Source organism: Cricetulus griseus, chromosome 5 (assembly GCF_003668045.3).
Source record: "Cricetulus griseus strain 17A/GY chromosome 5, alternate assembly CriGri-PICRH-1.0, whole genome shotgun sequence".
Classification (NCBI taxonomy): Eukaryota; Metazoa; Chordata; class Mammalia; order Rodentia; family Cricetidae; genus Cricetulus; species Cricetulus griseus.
Window position 1 is genome coordinate 130796055 of NC_048598.1, and position 21557 is coordinate 130817611.

Consider the following 21557-nt stretch of genomic DNA (forward strand, 5'->3'; position numbering starts at 1 on the left):
TTCCTGCCAGGTCATGTGTCTGACAAACATTAGAATAAACAGGTTGTAAAACGTTTTTGGATCCACACACAGTTTTTATTGGTGGGCGGCGGTGGGGGGGGGAGTGGGGGGGATTCCGAGAAAGGTAAACAACAGAGGGAAAGATAAGACCTGAATGGAATGTAAGATTATAGCCTGATTAGTCAATGAGGAAAGGTTTCTCTCATGCATTCAGGGTTATGGAGATTGTTATCTGCCTCAATCAGAGCCCTTACTTGACATTCTGGTCTGACTTTGCAAAGTCAGAAAGTAACCCATCTCTAAGGGAGGAAGTAACCCATCTCTAAGGGAGGATCCTTATCCTCGATACAAGTCTCATCACTTCAGTAGGGCAGAGTTCCACTTGCAATTTATGCGTAGCCTTAAGTTTTCTTTGTGATCTGGTGTGCTTCTTCTCTTTCCTTTAGGCATGGTTGCTACACTACACACCCAGTAGTTAGAAATTCGCATTATTTTCCTTTAATCTAGTCCATCATTTTGACTCCTTTTAAAATTTATATTTTCTGCTTTGTTGCATTTTTGTTGTATAGCTCTATATGTAATATCAGTACATCTTTTAAATTTTTTTTATATATTTGAATTACAAACAAGATTGAATTACATGACATATCAGTACATCTTGAGTATGTTTTTTAAACAGTCCAAAGGTTCTCTCTTTAAGAGCCAAAGGGCATAAGCAACTGCACTTCAAGGCTTAATGGCCCTTGGCATTCTACATCAGTACAAATAACCTGTGCCATTGTTTGTAGACACCTTGCCACCAGAGACAAATCACCAGTCCTCCAAGGTTTAAATACTGGTCTCTGTCAGACTTTAGGAATGCTGTAGTCTCTGGCCCCATGATAAAGAGGCTTGGCAGGTTTTTGGTGCTAATCTAAGAGAGAGGAAGTCATTTAAGTGCTTAATTTGCATAACAAGCCTTGACCTAACAGTGGGTCTAAACATTCCAGGCCTTAGAGAAATCTGAGTTTCACTCTCACAGTTCCGACCTGTCACTCCACCAGCTGAAGGGAAGACTACTCAAGTGCCTCCTTCTGTAACAGGCAGGTTGCCTTTTCCTTTTCTGCCTTGAGCTAATTTGTTACTGATAACCGAATAACTAGTACTGCAGTCAACTAGGAACAGCATCATTCCGAGTCTCACTGTCAATTGTACCCTGGACTCTAGTTGGGGAAATTAGATTGGCTTTGAAAGATCTTATCTCGATCATACCCAAACTCAACTCCCTCCTTCAACTATTCTAACCTCCAACATGGGGGTTGTCTGCTTCCCTTCCGCATTCTGGGGGTTGGTTGGTTGGTTGGATTTTTTTTTATAACCCACTGCCTTCTGGAATGCTGACTGCCCTGTTGGGTTGACCTTGCATAACTAATCAGAGCTGCAGTGAGTTCGTGAGTCAAATGGTCACATCATATATAGAAGACACCCATTTTTAAGATCCTGAAGATAGGAAAAAATGACTATTAGCAGTGCTCTCATGTCCCTAAAAAACGTACGTTTTGTTCGGTTCATCTAGTTAATAGAAAGTCTCCGGTGGCATGGGGGCTGCTGGGAGCACTGAAGCACCTACCCAGCACAGAACCCTGGGTTCCATCTCGTGCAAGAGCAGGGGAATCTAGATTTTGGGTCTCTAGATTTTGAATATTTGTGTTCCACCAAAGTATAGACAAGGCGTTGAAAAGAACTCACCTGCAAAATAAGTCTTAAAATGATCTCTTCTTAATATTGACGAACTGTTTATCACCGAGCCAGTGATAGTTTCCTCATTGCAACATTTCATCAGACATCTAGTCAGTGTCTGTGTTCGCTTGGAGCCAGCATCCCTCATTCCTAGATCTCTAGACAGTGCAGTCCTGGACCGTGCTGGCGCAGTCCAGGATCGAGTCGGTAGTGTGCACCTGGCGTGCCAGGGACACTCACCCCTCCCATCCGCCTGCCCTGTCCTCTGGGCGGAGCCAGAACCCAGGCCATATACTTAGACTCTGCCTGCAGCCAGCTGTCCCCAGAGTTGCCTTCCACTGGCTGCGATGAGCGGGGAGCTCTGGCTGTGGGCGTTGTGCGCCCTGCTGCCAGCCTTGTGGCTGCTGAGCTTCTTTCGCACCGATTCTGACCTGACGCTGCTGTGGGCTGCGTGGCTGGGTCGGCGTCCAGGTGAGGACCTTCTGTGATCTCCAGCTTCAAAGTGGGAGACCTGATCTCTGTTGGGTCTGGGTCCTCCCGGGCCACCCACCTCTGGTTGTTGAAGCCTCAGTGACGCCAGCCTGAGCCTTGCCCAATGGTTGAAGGTCAGGAAGGAAGAGACTGAGCAAAGGGAGCAAATTTTCGCCTTCCAGGCTGGGAAACCTCTCCGGAGGTTGCCAAACTGCTACTTAGAGAGAACATCTTTAAGACCTTGCCTAACTGGAATCCCAGAGATCCAAAGCGGTATCAGAAACTGTGGGCAGCACTAAACACTCTGCCTTGCTAAGGTGCCTCCTTGGGCAAAGCCTCGGGGTCTCTTCATTCCAAAGGTGTTTATCCTAGGCTTGTCACTCTGCGGAAGTTTTGAAACGGAACCTTTGACAACCCACTCTTGGGCTGCTTGTGAGCCTAAGCTCAGTATAAAGGACCCAGACAGTTTGTTTGTTTTTTCTGAAGTAATGTGATTTTTGCCCATTAGTGGGGATTCTGCCTGTCGCCTTTTGGTCTGTGTCTTGCTTTATATTCGAGGGAACTCTACTTGTGGGTTAAACACCTATAGCTAAACACTTGCTGTGTGCTCTGTAGGCAGCGTGCTCAGTGGTGCTTCACAACCCCTGATCTCCACTGAGTTCAGCACAACTCTAGAAAGCAGCTATTGCCGGTGTTGCTTGGCAAACAGGGGAATCACATTCCAACGAGTGAAATGGCATGCTCGCAGGTAGACTTCGGATCCTAAGAATTCGGTCGGAATTTCCTAGACTCTTAAGACAGTACCCACTGCACGCTGTGACATTGTTTGGAAGTGATAGCTCAGAAGACAAGGTTTTCTATGCTAAGTGGATGAAAATTGCCTGGGGTGTTTGGGGTGGGGGGATATGACACGACTGATAATATATTTTTGTCTTCCTGCCTCCCTGCAAAACTCACCCCCAACAGGCCAAAATCTTACTATCCAATGTTTCATTTTTTCGGGGCGGGGGATACCTTGTGCAGACTTGGCAGCCAGTGCACAGAAAAACTTAGCGGGGGGGGGGGCAGATGGCTGTCTGTGCTAAGTGGACTTTTCTCTTTCAAATGAAAACATCTGACATCACTTTCTTATTTGACAATAGAAACTTCTCTTGATCGATCTCTTCGACTAATAACTTCGGCTGCCAAAGGCTCATGGGTGTTAAACTGGGACTTAGAGAATGCAACCAAATCAGTATTTTTGTTATGTAATTCTGCAAAAGTCATTCAACTCATCAAAAGAAAAATTGTTGGTTTAGTTATAAGATCAGTAAAAATGAATTATATGACATTAGTTTAATTAGATATAGTGCCACAGGTAATTTTAAAACAAGTGTAAAATGTTAATAGCTTTTAAGATTTAACTCAATATTGAAAATCATTCATTCTTAAACCTTCATTGACAAAACAGTTTCATCAAACTTCATATATATATTCATATATATATATATATATATATATATCACAGTTCTATGTACAGAAGAATATAGGTAAGTATATCATGTGTTTGTGGATGAAAATTTCATAAGGGGCAGTTTTAGGGAAAAAATGCCTCTATAAACTCAGGGTGGGGTGGAGAGCGAAGAAAATAATACAAAGAATACAGAAATAGACACAGATTCCTAAAGCAGCATAGACTGGAATATGGGCATGTGTTATGAAGATTTTAAAAGGGGGGAAAAGTCTTCCTTTTTATGGATTATATTTTGTCTCCTTAAAAATTAATAAAAGTAAAAATACAAAATTCTAGAATACAAAAGGATAAACAGTAAAAAGTCCATCACTCCGCAGCCTCTCGCTCACCCTCTCTAGTGGCAGCCTTCATTTCTGCCTCTTCCGAAACCTTCTGGAAAGAGTTTCTGCATTCCTAAAGCTGACTCTCACATGGTAAAATTTAAGGTTTGTTTTCTGTGATGAATGTGTGATGAATGGCATTTCTTCAGTGCCAATTTAATGCCCCGGGAGTTTGGCAGTTTTAATTCATTTCCCCAACACTCCTGTGAGGGATGATTAATGATTTACTCTGAGGTTGTGAAAACTAGAGACTCTGAGCACACACTGAGGAGTTAAAAACTGCCTTGCCCTGTGAAGCAGCTGGATGTTGAGCCTTAGCAGCTCCAGAGATGGTCTGCCCACAAAACAGAATTTATTAAAACCCATTTGATGAGCCAGTGAAACAACACACTAGATCCCAGATTTTTAACACCTCTAAACCCAAATCAGAATCTGAATATATGTGATACTATGTTTGCTGGTTTTGGTCAAATCACACACACACACACACACACACATATATTTTTTTATTAATTCTTTGGAATTCTGTGCATACAATGTATACGATTTTATCACCTCCATCTTCAATCCCCTAGTGTCTCCCAGATCCATCCCATCCTCCCCCAACTTGATATTCTTTTTCTTTGCCTTCTTTTGTTTCTGCTCTACCCATCCCGACCCTGCCCCAACTCACTGAAGCCAGTCTATGCTTCCCTTATATTCATGGGTGTGGGGCCACTCACAGAAGCCTGGTTGACAGAAAACTGACTGTCCCTTTCCCAGAAGCCATCAGCTGTCAATAGCACCTTAGGGTGGAGGCACATGAGCCCCCTTCCCCTCTCCTTGCTCTAATGTTGACTGTCCAATTAACCTCAGCTACTGCCAGTTCATGAATGCAGGGGTCCTGTTGCACATAGGAAACAGTTTCTGTTCAGGTTCTTCTCAACTTGTGTTTCTTATCATTTTTCTGACTTTTCTTCCTTGTGGAGAGGTTTGTTTGTTCATTTTGTTTTTTAAGCCACGATCTCATGTAGCTCAGCTTAACCTCAAACTTGCTATGCCTCTAAGGAGGACAATCTTTTTGTTTCTGAACTGCCTGCCTTCACCTGGAGTGCTGGGATTGTAGATGTGTGCCACCATGGCCAGTTTATAAAGGGCTGGGGATTGACACCAGGGCTTAGTACAATGTTAGGCAAGAATTCTACTTGCTGAGCCACAACTAGTGCCCTCACAACTCTGACTTTTTTAAAGACAAGAATTTCACACCACTGTGTATTGTTGACGTTGCATTGCAGGTACTGCAGTAGAGAGAGAGAAGCTCACCAAGATGCTAAGCCTTCATTTTCTGAATGAGCAGAATGAGCTTTCTTGGAAAACACTGACACCCAGCTAACTCACTCTGGTTAATTCTTGAAATATACACAAGGTTAATTGGGGCTGGGAAAGGTTCCAACTACCAAAGTCACCTTGCTCTCACTGCCCATTACAGCACATAACCCACACAAAAATAAGGCAAGGAATAATAAAAATTGACAACTCCAGGTCAAACAGGAGTGTCTAAAGGTTGGCATAGCTATATGTTCTCAAGTAGCACAAAGTGCAGAGTCTCCAGAGAGACAGCATTTCTCCAAGGTTTAAACAGTCTCTAAACAATTTCTCAGCCTCTATTGATTAACCCAATTATAGCAAAGGCTTTGCTGAGACATTTCCCTCAAAGCCAGACACAAAGGCTTTATTATACATTTTCCTCAAAGCCAGACAACAAAGGCCTTACTCACACATCAGTACAACTCTGGTCTAAGTTTCAGAAGGATCCTCTTCCCCAATACCACCTCCTGCCTTTTGTGTGATCACTGAATCATTTGGGCAGTATTTATAGGGACAGAGAGGCTGGGGGAACATGATTCACATTTCTGCCCTATACAATGCATCTTGTATGAGAGCACCTACATTGGGGGAAGCTTGTTTATAATTACCTGAAAGATACCAGATACCATTAGCAAAGGAAGAAAATACTACTTTTAAGTGCAGGGTAATCACATACCATTGACCAGAATTTGGTAAATTCAGATCCTTACCAACAGACTCTACCACAAAACAGAGGAGTCATAGAACTGAAAACTGGATGGAACCCAACTATTTAATGTGAATATCCCATTTAAAGGGTAAGACAGTTGAGTTCAGGCAATTGGTTTCTACCTAGCAGCTTTTATCTTCTTTATCAAATACACGGATTCTTAGTTGAATGAAACTATCTGAATTAGAGTAAAGTCTGAAAATTTTACCAAAAATTTTGAATATGCAAAATATTGAATGGGTAAGAAACATTTGTGCTTTTTAACAAATTGTAGGAGATTTGAAATTTTAAGTTCCGCCTAATAGGTTGTCATATTTAATGACATGGTTTAAAGCTTACTTATTCTTTTTTGTTTGTTTTTGTTTTTTGAGACAGGTTTTTTCCACATAGCCCTGGCTGTTCTGGAACTCATCATGTAGACCAGGCTGGCCTTGAACTCACAGAGACCTACCTGATTCTGCCTCTGGAGTGCTGGGGTTAAAGGTGTGCGACCACCCCCCCCCAGCTAGATTATTTATTATTCATTTATGTTTTGCTTCTCTTTGATAAATGAGTATCACTATCCCACGCATATTCCTGACAACCCTCCTCCTTCCTCCACAGAACAGGTGCTGACTGGCATGGTGGTTTGGGTGACTGGAGCATCCAGTGGCATTGGCGAGGAGCTGGCTCTCCAGTTATCTAAACTTGGAGTCTCTCTGGTACTGTCAGCCCGAAGGGTGCAGGAGCTGGAGCGGGTGAAGAGAAGGTGCCTGGGTGAGTCAACTCCCAACCACAGCTGTGCTTCCCGGAAGTGAGAATCCAAACTCAAGTGCAGCTTTGGGAAGTGAGGGAAGGCGGGACTGTCCTGCAGAGTTCACACTGGCTCCAGAGCTTCCTGTGCACTGCCCAGCTTCCTCTTCTGTTACTTCTTAAGCAGTTGCCCTTGTTTAGTGTTTCCTTCTTTCCTGCCACCATTCTACTCTTAGTTTTGCACAGATTCTTGCCTTAGGTAGGATCGTCAATCCTCTCAATGTCGGTTAATGATCAATTAATGTCCTAAAACTTGCTTGAGGGGAAAAACAGGTTGACTCTTATCCATAACGTGCAAATGTGGTCATTGAAAAGCAGCTCAAGGGATGACCATAGTATTTTTGCTCTTTGAATTTTAATGTAGTCATGTTCAATCAGAAAGCAGGCTCGAGTAAAAAAAAGCGATGATCACCTACAGAACATTTAGTACCTAGGTTGAAATAATTTTGAATTTTTCTCCAGAATATCTTTTTGGATAACTTCTTTTTCTTTTAATTGTTGAACTATCCAGCAATGAGAGTTTGTTGTCCTGTTACTACCCAAGGAGGCTACATGCTTCTTTCATAATTCTGCTGTCAAAGGCCCTGGCACCTGTGGCAAGTCTGGTGCTGGTTCTTGCGGTGATCTATCTGCCATACCTTGTGACTCGCACTTCCTGCTTTGGTGGAACAAAGGACACATTTTGGCAGTTCTTAGCTTGCTTCAGGGCGAGTCAGGAGGTATAGCCTTTCTGTTGCTTTTAAAAAATGGTTTACATTTTTGAAAGGTTTCAAACAACTGTATTGTATGTTGAGTGTGTGCCCTGTGTCCTCATGCCTTTCCATTTCCCTCCCCCACTTTCCCATTAGTTTACTTTCTGTCCCTAGACAGTTTACCATCTACTTTCATCACACACACACACACACACACACACACACACACACACCCTTATGTCTCTTGTTATTTCAGTCTCTTGTTATTTATTTCTAGTTTTCTTCCTTTATGTTCTGTTAACATACAAGAAGTTCTTCTGAGTTTTTAATATTAGTCAAGACTACCTTAATGGTCTAAAATGTTATATCCTCTTTTATATAGTGGGCATCTAATAAGCATGCCCATTCCACAGCTTGTGTCTGGACTAGCCTGCAGAAGCACATCAGTTTTATTTGATCAATTGTAAGATTTAACCGCAGCTTATTTGTTGTTTTTTTGTTTTTGTTTTGGTCTGAATAATCTTTCTGTTGACAGTGGGGTATTAAAGTCACCTACTATTATTTTATCTGGACCTAGCTTCCCTTTTATGTCCTGTTATGTAAGATTGGGTAACCCTTTATTCAGTTCATTTGCATTTACAGTTGTTTTATCTTTTGTGGTGTGCCATCCCTTTTAGATTGTAGAGATCTTCTCTTCTCATTTTGGTTAAAGGACCCTTTATCAGCTGTATATTGTCTTGGTCGGTGTTCTATGCTGTTGAAGAGACACCATGACCATGACAACTCTTATAAGGGGAAACATTCAACTGGGCCTGGCTTATGGTTTCAGAGGTTTAGTCCACTGTGGTCATGGTGGGAAGTGTGGCAGCGTGCAGGCAGACATGGTGCTGTGAGGTAGCTGAGAGTTCTACAGTATGTCCCACAAGCAGTAAGAAGTGAACTGGCTTGAGCTCCTGAGACCACAAATCCCACCTCCTAGTGACACACTTCCTCCAACAAAGTCACAGCTACACAAAGAAGGCCTCACCTAATAGCGCCACTCCCTATGGGCCTATGGGCTTTTCTTGGCTTAACTGACATTCATTTTCTACATTTATCTCAGTTTTTGTCAGCATCTCAGTTTCCTGGCTAAATTTCTCACACTTGCTATGGTCTTTTGCTTTTCTATTGCTGAATTTACATATGATGGTATAATTTTTAAAAGGTACATAAATGACAGAATTAGATAAGGATAAGAAGAGGAATCAAAAAAATATATAGTGCTTATTTTTACAAAAATAAAATATCAGGGTTGGAGAGTTAGCTCAGTGGTTAAGACCACTGGCTGCTCTTCCAGAGGACCCAGGTTCAATTCCCAGCACGCACATGACAGCTCACAATTTTCTGTAATCCATCTCAAAGTGATTTGACACCCTTATAGAGACATAAATGTAGGCAAAACACCAATGCACATAAAACAAAGAAAGAAGATAGATACCTTAAAAAAAGAAAGAAAAAAAATAACAAAAATACTACATGTATAGTGATTTAACAAAAAAATAAAAGAAGCAAACATACAAGGGTAAAAGTTGGTGTGGTAGTTTGAAAGAAAATGGCCCCAAAGGGAGTGGCACTATTAGGAGGTATGACCTGGTTGGAGGAAGCATGTCACTGTGAAGGTGGGCTTTGAGTGCTCATATATGCTCAAGCCACACCCAGTGAGACAGACCGCTTCCTGTTGCCTGAAAGATGTAGAACTGTCAGCTACCCCTCCAGCACCATGTCTGCCTCACGCTGCCATGTGGCACCATGATGATACTGGACTGAACCTCTGAAAGTGTAAGCCATCCCCAATTAAATGTTTCCTTTCTAAGAGTTGCCGTGGTCATGGTGTCTTCACAACAATAGAAACCCCAACTAAGACCCATGGGAGTATGGGTTCTCTCTTTCCTTGGGCTTCTAAAGTTTAGTCTGCTAGGTGCAGGGATGGGACACAGTCCGAAAGATGGAGTGTCTCATCTTTCCTACCAGGTAGGCTGGTGCTGACCACAAGTCATATGGCAGATTTCTAAAAGAGCTTTCTTCCTTGTGGGAGCTTCTCTGTTCGTACCAGGAATATCTGATGGTCCCTTAAAGCTTTGCAGTCTGTGAGCAGGCAGCTGGTCCCATGCTTCATAGGCTTCCAAGTCAGTTCACCTTGGAGTGACTTTATATGCAGGATGTGTCTCCTGCCTTGGGTGGGGCTTGTGGGAAGGGAACAGAACACTGATTGGCATCTGTTCAGGCAGTCTAGTCTCTGTGCTTCATTAATCACTCACTTCCTTAAAGGCTTGGGAGGTAGCTCTGTGGTAGAACACTTGCCTAGCATGAGTGAGACCATAGGTTCAAACTCTAATTCTGCAAAATAGCAAAATCTGCTTCTTAGTGTCTGGTTGTTATATATAATTCGGCAGATGGGCTCTGAACTTCTACCTGAACAGAATGTAACTCACTGACTTTGGAACTGTGTGAAAGAGCAACTAAGCATTGGGGTGGGGTGGGAATTTAACTCTGTGGTAAAGTGCTTCTTGGCTGGTATCAAGTTCTGGGTTCAGTTGCCAGACCAAAGAAAACAGAAGAATAGCCATGACACTTTGTGAGCGTATTTCAAAACAAACACAACTCTCTATACTTCTAAATGAGCTGTGGTGGTTTCCTTTCTTTCTTCCTTTCTTCCTTCCTTTCTTTCTTTCTTTCTTTCTTTCTTTTTTCTTTCTTTCTTTCTTTCTTTTTTTTTTTTTTTTGCTGTAGGATAATCTTTATTTTGCCAGAGTTCTTTTACACGTTCTACTACATCCAGTCATCCCTTTTGGGAGGTTCAGGGATAGACTTGGAGAGCAGGAAAGAACTTCATTGAATTGTAGCATGGCTTTCTCACTGAAGTGTTGGTGTGTCTTAATCTAGAGAATGGCAATGTAAAAGAAAAAGATATACTGGTTTTGCCCCTTGACCTGGCTGACAGAAGTTCCCACGACATGGCTACGAAAGCCGTTCTCCAGGAGTTTGGTAGAGTAAGTAGCAGTTTTTGTTGATAGAGTATGTGTTATATCACTTTTCCCAGCTTGGTTAAACCTGCCAAAGAGATTCCTGTCTGTGGTGTCTCACTCAGAGACTCAGGCATATGGGATGTATAATGGGGCAGGCCTATCACTTGGACCTCTTGATCTCCGGGTCTTGAGCTTAGGTCATTAGCATTTTTCTTCCTCTTTAAACTCTCAATTCCTATTGTAGGCAAAAGAGCTAAAAATTCACCACAACTTTGATATTTATGAAATTTGCTGTGTTTTGTGAAATATTACTTAAATGGAAGAGGTGATTTGTGTTGATTTTATCTTCTTCTTCTTCTTCTTCTTCTTCTTCTTCTTCTTCTTCTTCTTCTTCTTCTTCTTCTTCTTCTTCTTTTTTGTTTGCTTGTGTTTTGTTTTGCTTCAAGACAGGCTCTCACTATATAGCTCTGACTGTCCTGGAACACACCATGTAGACCAGGCTGACCTCAAACTCACAGAGCTCTGCCGGCCTCTGCCTCCTGAGTGCTAGGATTTAAGGCTTGAGTTAATACACCTGTTTTGACTTTATCTTTTTATTGTTGATTTTAGAAACGTAACACTGCTCTACCTGATTCATCAAATTAACAACACTCATCATTAGGAATTCCATCAGTCCATTCAAAGACCATCTCTAAGAAGTCTTCTCTCTGATTTTTATTTAACTAGGTTGACATTCTGGTCAACAATGGTGGAATAGCACATTGTTCCTTTGCTGTAGATACCAACCTGGATGTCTTCAAAGTGCTACTAGAAGTGAACTACTTAGGGACAGTGTCCTTGACCAAGTGTGTTCTACCTCACATGATGAAGAGAAAGCAAGGAAAGATCGTGATTATTAATAGCCTTGGGGGAATTATACCCATACCACTTACCAGTGCATACAATGCCAGCAAACACGCTCTTCGGGTAAGGTTGCTTGAACCCAACTCTGTTAGCATCGACCACTATGTGCATGAGGAAATTGTCCATCAGTGGGTGAGGTCAGTGGCACTAAGGAGCCACATAAAGAGAAGACCTTCGAGAGGACCACACCAGTAAATGACCAGAAATATTTGAGCTGCAGGTTGGGAATAATGCGGCATGGTGGACCTTGATGGATTCCTTGGCAGGCCAGGGTGATCAAGGCGGGGGACAAACATGCCAGGCAGACAGAGATTAGTGAGAAGTTTTATTCAGAAGGGGGAAGGAAAAAGAACAGAGGTAAAAAAGACACACAGAGAGAGGATAGAAGAGAAGAGAGAGACAGGAAAAGTCCTGTCTGCCCCAGGGGAACAGCAGGGCGGGGGTGGGGGTGGAGGGAGCATAAGTGGGCAGGGGTCCTTTGCACCTGCACGCAGACTAAAGAATCATGGAACCCTGGGCTGACCAGGGTACTGCCCGAGTGCATTCTGCCAGGTGACAGGGACAGGCCAGCATAATGCCTGAATCGTTACGCTGCACATACTTTTTACTTAATCAACCGATTTTTGTTGTGTGCCTGCATGCCGCTGCACTGAGACGAATCCTGGGGAGAAAGATTATTTCTGCTCTATCAAGCAATGTTGTCTATTGCCTGAGCTCTTTCTCTACTGTGTTTTCAAGTCTAACTGCGAGTCAACCCTCTCCTCTCTGGTCTTATTCTGTGTGCATGACTACTGGATGATTGATCCTGGCCTCCATATCCCTCCTCCGGAAATACGGACTCTATCCATTCTGGTCATGGAAAGAAGAAAAATTTGATCAAGGAAAAGACTAGGAGAAAAGCCTGACCTGTTTTTTTCTTAGGAGTAATAAATATCAGAACGGAATGATTCTTACGTTGGTTTAAGAGTAAAACTAAAGACATGATAAGGTCAGTGATTAAGGAAACATAAAATTTAATTCATCCCATTGAAAATGAGTGTCCCCCCCATTTTTTTTTTATAGAGTCAGGAGGATCTCATTTAGCACTTTAGCCTCAAACTCTCTAAGTATCGGAGGCTGGCCTTGAACTCCTGGTCCTTCTGCCTTTGGCTCCCAAGTGCTGGGATTACAGGCATAGGCCAGCAACATACATGGCTGGAAAGTAAGTTTTAATGGAATATATTACCATTGGAATTGCATGATGCAGTGGTTCAGGTCAGTGTAGCTCCATAGAAATTGAAGGTGTGGTCCAATAGGACCTTTCTCTGGCTCACAGAGTAGACAAGAGCATAGTGATGGGGGAAGGGTGGGGAGCTGCTGCTCGGATGCTTTCCTCAGATTTAGAAAAGGGCTGCCAATCAACCTCCTCTAGAGCTAGGCACATGTTAGGCAGGCAGATGTGGGAGAGTGTACATCCCATCTGTTGGCACCCAGGCTTGTAAGACAGGTAGAATACCCTTTGTAAAAAAAGAACTCCTCACCTGTTTTCAAGGCTCTTTTTTGTTTGTTTGTTTGTTTGTTTGTTTTGTTTTTTTTGTTTGGGGTTTTTTGGGGGTTTTATTTTGGTTTTTCAAGACAGGGTTTCCCTGTGGCTTTGGAGACTGTCCTGGATCTAGCTCTTGTAGACCAGACTGGACTCACAGAGATCCGCCTGCCTCTGCCTCCCAAGTGCTGGAATTAAAGGAGTGCGCCACCACCGCCCGGCTTCACAGCTCTGTTTTAATTGGATTTAATAGGCTGGTAAAATGTGCCCAGTGATGGGCCTGTAAGATGGTGCAGCTGATAAAAGCACCTGCCCTGCAAGTTTGGGTCACCTGAGTTTAATTCCTCAGTACTCAAGGTGGAAGGAAAGAACCAACTATCCAAAGCTGCTCTCTGACCTCCATATGCGTGTGAAGCACACACACACACACACACACACACACACACACACACGTAATCATAAGTCCAATTTAAAATGTGGCTGCTTGAAGATTTTGTTAGCTATGGCTGTAGTTTGGTAGTTGAACACTGAGGTCAGTAGGCTTGTAAAAAATCACATTTCTTTCTCAGTCCCCAGTACGTTTGAGAGTGAATTTATCACTGGAGTTTATACACCATGCATCCTTCGTGTGGTTTTACACAAAGAGAGGGTTCAGTGCTCTTGGGCTGACAGACTGGTGTCCCTTTCTTTTGCTACAGACCAATAGAGGTTAAAAGTATAGGAGTTTTCCCTACCTTCACTGGCATTTTGTTTTGGTCCACCCCTGCACCAGTGTCTGACTGCAGAAGCCTTCACCATCTCTGAGCTGTGTGATGGGGCGGGGGGGATGTCACATTTATTGTCATCAAACCTTTTAATATTGCTAAATCAGATATGGATGCACCTTTGGTAGAGAGCGATAGAGTGGGCTAGATGATCATGACTTATACCTTTGTACTCCTACTTGCCTCAGCCAAAGACTCCTCCCCTGTTACCTTGAAAAGCAGACACTCACAAACTATCTTAAGAAAACAAACACACTACAGCAACCACTTGAAACCTTTTCTGCCTCGCTTCTGTAAACATGGCTAACCACAAGGAAGCTGGCCCTGAGATGCCAAGGCCACCTGCAGAAGGTCACAGCGAACACACTTGGAATCCAACGACATCACAGCAGTTAAAGTCACTGAGGCTGAAAACATATCAATTCAGTGCGACTCTGTAAGCCAGGCCCCAGCTGAGCCCTCCAACCCCCCAGCTGCTGCCTGTGTTCTTCAGAACCTGCTTTCCCAAACACCTTGAGAAACAATTTAAGCATTTCATTAGCTGGCCTGGTTGGTGTTAAAACGATGCAGTCTGAGAATATTTCCTACTTTAGAAACAGAAGAGGAAAAATAGATTTCTGTTTATTCACAGTTGGTTTACAATCTCCGGTATCTTTAAGTCTAGAAGGTCTAGCTAGTAATTCTTTTTTTTTTACAATGTAATATTTTTATCAAGATTTTTAAAAAAATAATTTCGTACAAGGACACAAGAGTATTCTCATGGTATGCAATCACCATTTCTCCCTGTGACTCCTCCAAGATCGTTCCCACCCTCCCCAACTTCCCGTGTTCATTCTTTCTTTCTTCCTTCCTTCCTTTAAATAAGTCACCAACTCCCATGTGTTATTTACAAAGAAATTTCTCTGCTGAGGTATGAGAGCCGTACCAATCTATGGATATATGTGAAAAATATACATTGGGCTGGGAGGTGGTGGTGCACACCTTTAAGCCCAGTACTCAGAAGGCAGAGGCAGGCGATCTCTGTGAGTTTGAGGCCAGCCTAGTCTACAGAGCGAGTTCTAGGACAGCCAAGGCTACACAATGAAACCCTGTCTTGAACACTCACCCCCACACCCCCAAAAAACCCAAAGTGCATATTGGTGTGTTTTGCCTGAATGTAGTATGTGGACCAGGTGTGTGCCTGGTGCTTGCAGAAGCCAAAAGAGGATGTCAGATCCTTCTGACTGGAGTTACAGATGGTTGTGAGGTACCATGTAGGTGCTGGGAATCCAGCCAGGATCCTCTGGAAGAGCATCCAGTGCTCTTAACCACTAACTGATTCTCCAGCCCCTAGAGATAGAAATTTAGAGGACAATTTGATACTATGTCCATATAGCAGCATAATAGCAGTGGGTTCTTTCCTGGCCTAGTTTCTTCTAGAGTCAGTCAGAAGGCAATCACATTGTAACAATGACTAGTTATGCATTAGCCATCAGCCAAGATACTTCATGTAAATTAGTTCACCAGTTAAAATGGTGATGCAAACTGAAAAAATGGATTTATCTATGGCAGTTATCCATCCCTGTTTTTTATTTTTTTGTTTTTTGCCCCTTGACCCAGTTTTTTTTTTTTTTTTTTTTATCTCATCTTTTTAAATCTATCCAGGGAAATGAAGAGCTGCCCCTCTATTCCTACCAGTGATCCTCTGTAGACATATACATGTTTGGAGTGGGGAAATGAAGATCGTTATGAGGAGGGTATACAGGGGTCTTTAGAGAAAAGTCTGGCTGCAGCTTAATGCTTATCTGCTGTAGAAGCACTAATGTCAAAAGCTACTGCTAGCGTCATTCAAAACCCGGGGATCTGGCAAGATCGGAGAGTACCTGCTGTGGTTGTTTGTGGTCCATGGCCTGTGTGTACACTGTCTGTCCTGTATTCAGGCACTTTAGAATATAGTTCCTCAAATCATGAGACTATGAATTGAGACCCATATCTGTGTTTAATTTCCTTTTTCTTTTATTTTCTTTTATTGCCTATTAGGGTTTTTTAGATACCCTCCAGACTGAACTTTTTAACTATCCAGGTATAACAGTGTCTACCATTTGCCCAGGACTTGTGCACTCGAATATTTTCCAGAATTCTTTTACTTCAGAAATCACTGAGGTAAATGTTTTTGGTTGAAAACTAGTTGGAATGTTTTATTGTTTATCCCACAGTGTTGACTCATATAGGTCAGGGCCTTTGTCAGAAGCACTGATGAATTAGCCACGTAACCTAACCCCAATTGTTATGCGTCATGATAAATTTAGCTGGCAATGTTTGACATCCGGTTTTTATAAGGCTAATGAAATTGCTACATTATCAGGTCTAAGTTGGTCACCCAGTCCACTGTTGTGCAATATCTCTGTAGTTGGTAATAAAATTCCTTTTATCTTTCCCTGACTCACCACAGAAGGTGGGATTTTCATATGCCTTTTGAGGTAATAACCATCATTAGGCACTGTAGTGAAGAAAACGGGGAGCTTTGACCTTTCAATTAGTTGACAATCTCAGCCGGTCCATATGTGATTCCTATGAGGGATGGTGGAATATCATGGAAGTTTAGGACTTCTCCTAACACCTGTAGACATTTGTAATGGGTGCAAGGCTCCACACTGCATGGGCCCCTCTGGCACCCGACCTTTGGCTCCTTCTTAATATAACGTTCTGTAAAATAGCTTCATAAATATTTAGCATCCATTTTATTTTAAACTTTTAGACTTTAGGGAGTAATGCTGAGGCTCTTTCCAAGATGGAAACAAGCCGCTGTGCCCAGCTGATACTGATTGCCTTGGCTAATGATTTGAAAGAAGTCTGGATCGCTCAGCAGCCTCACTTGTTTAAGACATATGTGTGGCAATATGTGCCAATCAGGGACTGGATATTTTCAAGGAAGACGTGGAAGAAAGTTATTGAAGGCTATAATATTGACAAGGTAAGTGACTTGCTTTTTTTTTCTAGCAGTATGTATTCATCTTGCATGAAAATACAAAGTCTTCGAAGGCTTTAGAATAGTTTTGCTAACTTGCAGACCAGCTCATAATATAAATGCCAAAACCACATAAGATGTATTCTATCACCACACGTAGCTGATGGTTTTCCATCAATTGCCACTGGTCTAGGTGCTCCAGAAGGTTCCACATGGCAAGCAAAGGCTGCCGTCTTTTCTTCTATACTTACTGCCTGAGAGAGTAAGTTTTGGAAAACTCCGTTCCCTCCCATCACCCCCTACCCAACCTCCCCATCTCAGCTCAGGAGTCACTTCCTTGAAGGGATATCTTCCCTCCCTACCACTTCTCTGGGGGCAGGTGCCCTCAGCCCTGAGTTTTCTACCTTCAAAACAACTCACTATGCTAAGACAACTTGCGCCACACACTGTGCAGTCCTTATTTCTCCTGTCTCACCGGAAGCACACTGCACATCCCAGATATGCAGGGAACAGGGCTGATTGCCCCTTCTTTCTGCATCACTCCTACAACACTGAGAGGGAAATAATAACTGTTTCTTTAAAAAGAAAAAGTGTCATGGATACACATCACAGCAAATGTAATGTGTTAAACTTAAATCCTTTAATTACAGTTATACATAAGGAAGGCTATTGTTGTGGGTTGTTGTCCTTGTTTCTTTGAGATGCTTTTTTACAGGCATTTAAAAAAAAGATTTATTTTTAGTTATATGTTTGTGTATTTGTAGGTGTGTGTGTTTGTTACCTGCCTGTGGATGCTTATAAAGGCCAGAAGAGAGTGTCAGAACCCCTAGGAATGGTTATGAGCCTCCTGATCAGGAACTAGGATCCAAACTCTGGAAGAGCCTCAAGTACTCTTAAATGTCAAGCTATCTCTCCAATACTTGTCACAAACCATTTATAAAACTTAGTTACTACATAGCTGGCTATAGTAGCACACTCCTTTAATTCCAACACTTGAGAGGCAGAGGCAGAGGCAGAGGCAGAGGCAGAGGCAGAGGCAGAGGCAGAGGCAGAGGCAGAGGCAGAGGCAAGAGGCGGATGTATCTCTGTGAATTTGAAGCCAGTCTGGTCTATGTAGACTAGCCTGTTCTACATAGTGAGTTTTGAGTTCCAGGATAGGCAGGGCTACATAATAAAGAAACCCTGTCTAAAACACAAAACAAAACAAACAACAACCAAATAGGCAAACAACAACAAAACAGATGAATAGCTCTATAAAAGAAGGCCATAATTTGCAGAGTATGTGATCTATCAATAATTAAGTAGTCTTCTCTATTTTTTAAACAGGTAATTACAGGACTAGAGAGACTGCTCAGTGGTTAATAGCACTGCCTGCTCTTCCAAAGGTCCTGAGTTCAATTCCCAGCAACCAGTGTGGCTCACAACCATCTGTAATGGGATCTGCTGCCCTCTTCTGGCCTGCAGGCACACATGCAGACAGAACACTGTATACATAATAAATAAATAAATCTTAAAAAAAGAAACAGCTAATTACTTCTATCTTTCTATGTTGTAGTAAAAATGAACCAGGTGAGAGAGAGCCAAGAGAAAACTGTAACAAAATGCTTAAAGACATTAAGATAAAACATTTACATGGTGTCCTAAAATGTAGAGTGTGAAATGTCATGAGTCGTTCTGGGTCTGGGTGATGTGAGATGGTTCTAAAGACAGACTTCAGGGAAAGCTGCCTGTGTTTTAAATCAGGAGGATGGTTAGGAGGCACCCTGGAGGTCAGTGACAGAGAAACCGTGGGAGGGAACGATTCTGTACAGGAGGGAGCTTGGTGCCCCGGGTCAGAGTTGGTCCCGGTATTGGGCTTTCTGGGTTCAAATTCCAGATCTAAGGCCTACTTGTCCATGACCTAAAGCAGGTCACCCCTCTGACTTAAGTGGCTTGTCTACACAATGGGTAGTAGACATGACAAGTCATAGGGTTGTTATGAGCCTTAAGAACAGAGGGGCAGAGGCCCTTCCTAAGCATAGCCTGGAGTGTTCTAGGGACCACTGTCCCTTTATTCTTCCTTTCAAGCTGAGTTTGGGAGAAGCAGGGGCAGATGCTTAGCTTGTTTCTCTGTTGTGACTTTTATGAATGGTGACAAGCAGATGGGAGTGCCATATTGCTTCATTAGCCTGGCTTCAATTCCTTCCAGTGAGTACCCTGATATGATTCCAGAGGTGGTTTACCTCCAAAGCTTTGTCCCCATGCTGAACCTCGTGTAGGAGGCAGGGCCTGGTACAAGGCCATGGAGGCATCACCATGGAAGGGATGAATGTTTCTTCCCCAGAGCTCTGGTAGTTCTTGGAAAGTGAGTTGTCATATAGCATGGCTACCCAACATGCCTGGTTTCTTTTCCATTTCTCTGCAGGATGACAAGTATCACAAAAGGCTGAACGAGTGAGGCTGCCTAACTTTGCACCTTTTGCCATCAGATTGGTGAGATGAAAAACTAATTTTCCTGCAACCGCAGGAATGGACTAATATACAATCTGTAGTTGCCAAGTGTCATGCCACATCATTCCCAGATTAAACAGTTGGGAGGAATTAACATACCGCTCATATAATCTTGATGCCTGTTAACAGTTTTTGGTACTTCATGATAAGGCAAAGAAAGCAGACATTGAAGAGACTGTCCATCAGAGGCGAGGCAGGGGGGGGGGCACAAGAAGCATGGTACTTTAAGGGGCGCAGGCTCTCAGGATGGGCACTTCAAGGCTGATTCATAGTATTTACAGAGTCTACCTAGAAAACACAAATGTTACCCAGAACACCTTTCTTTGGATTTCAAAGCAAGTGACATTAGTGATTTCAAAGGCTATGGTCTATTCTTCCCCAGATCAAGTCTTTTTTTTTTTTGATAAATTGAAAACATTTATTTTATGTATAGCATCACCATGCACATATTAAATAGTACTATAATAGAATGATTTGATATAACTCCTTCCTTCCGTCTTTCTTTCTTTCTTTCTTTTTTTTTTACAGAGCAGATTTTCACTATGCAACCCTGACTGGCCTGGAACTTACTGTATAGACCAGGCCTCCAACTCATAGTGATCCTCCTGCTTCTGCCTCTGCCTCTCAAGTGTTAAGATTAAAGGCATTCGCCCAGGCAGTTTTAAACAGAAGAAAAAGAGGAAATTTTCAGATTATAAAGCCCCTCCCCAAAGAACAATTTTTTTTTTGAAAAAATCACTTTTTTCCAAGTGGTCAATGAGATAAATGTATTCTGTGCCAATATCATCTTCAATAAATATGTTGAATAAATCAATATTTCTTATCTATCCATTATCACTGCTTTTTATGAGATTTTCTCACTTCACAGTATCATTTCTTGGATACGTACATTGCCTCACTTTAACTCAGCACCAAAGAACAATAGTCACAAGGATTTTTACTTTGATAAAATTTATTTAATTCTAGCCTTTCTTGGGGGAGGCAAATGGCCTTATTGCCCCAAAATAAAGTCACATCATGGGCATATATAGTCAAGATATTTTGTTTTGCTCTTTACATAATATATGAAAAGCGTATACATGTTTTTTATTATTTTTTATTTACATTTGAAAAATTGAAGTATAATTACTTTCTTTCCTTCAACTGCTCCCCTGCAATCCCCTTTGTTCTTTCTAAACTCCTTGCCTCCTCTTCTTTAATTATTATTGTTAAATACATTTACTCATAAAATTGTTGTTATTACATGTACATATACACATAAATATATAAGCATATTCTGCTGAGTCTGTTCAGTGTTGCATGTACACGATTTCATGGCTGAGCATTTGGTACTGGTTAACAAATTAGGGGACTCCTACATGGAGGAAGGCTGAATTTCCCTTAGTGGCTGTAATTCTTTGTTTAAGGGTGGGACCCTGTGATTTCCCTCTTTTCCATCACCATGTGCACTGGTGTTATCATTGTTCAGGTAGACTTATTTTCCAAATATTCCAGTTCTAAAGACTTGACATCACTGTATGTATTTAGAAGGATAGTCAGCATGGATGTGATGTACAAACCAGAATGAAACAAATAAGAGAGTGCATGAAATGCTGTGCATAGACCAATGGTATTTATGCCACATACAGATTATAGTGATGTTAACTAAGCTCAGGGGTGATATTTGTGTGGCAATCTAGAGTTTTGAATGTAATTTTAAAAATCCAGTGTAAGCATTTGAGCAGGGTCTTAAATATTCTTGTTTTTTTAAGTTAATTAATTTATTTTCTTATGAGCATTGGGGTTTTAGTTACATGTGTGTCTGTGAGGAATGTACATTCCCTGGAACTGGAGTTACAGACACCTGTGAACTGTGGTGTAGGTGCTGGGAATTGAACCCTGGTCCTTTGGAAAAGCTGCCAGAGTGGCAAGTACTCTTAATTGCTGAGCCATCTCTCCAGCCCCAGTTTTAAATATTCTTAACAGGGAATATTAATGATATAGAGAAACAGAACAGGATTACATTTCAAACAGCAGTATGAATAGAAGGGATTTAGTCATCTTACTGTTAATGTTTTACAGGTTATATACTCCTTGAAGTCTGGAAGGCAGGATGGTGGAAGGGAGCCTTAGCCATTTCCAAGCCACCAGAAAGGAAGCTGAGAAGCATAGATATAATGTTCTTGTCATGCACAGAAGACTGACTGAAGAATATGTTTGTTATCCTTCAAAAGAAGGTTGGCCCGGTAGCCCAGGCTGGCCTTTAGGTCAAGATGCTCCTGCTTCAGCCTCCTGAATGTTGGAATTGTTGGCATCCTCTTTCATGCTTCCTTTTTAATTTTTATCTAACTTTTTCAACATGTACTAAGTAAAAAGTAAAATAT

General features: G+C 42.1%; 1 protein-coding gene across 1 annotated transcript; it reads left to right on the forward strand.

Moving 5' to 3' along the window:
- The first annotated feature begins 2066 nt into the window (after positions 1-2066).
- Positions 2067-19141, forward strand: LOC100752257 (dehydrogenase/reductase SDR family member 7). The gene is made up of 7 exons (XM_035445870.1): positions 2067-2190; positions 6683-6835; positions 10486-10592; positions 11295-11534; positions 15777-15899; positions 16495-16710; positions 19109-19141. The coding sequence occupies exons 1-7, from the start codon at positions 2067-2069 to the stop codon at positions 19139-19141; spliced, it is 996 nt and encodes a 331-aa protein (XP_035301761.1).
- The last annotated feature ends 2416 nt before the right edge of the window (positions 19142-21557 follow it).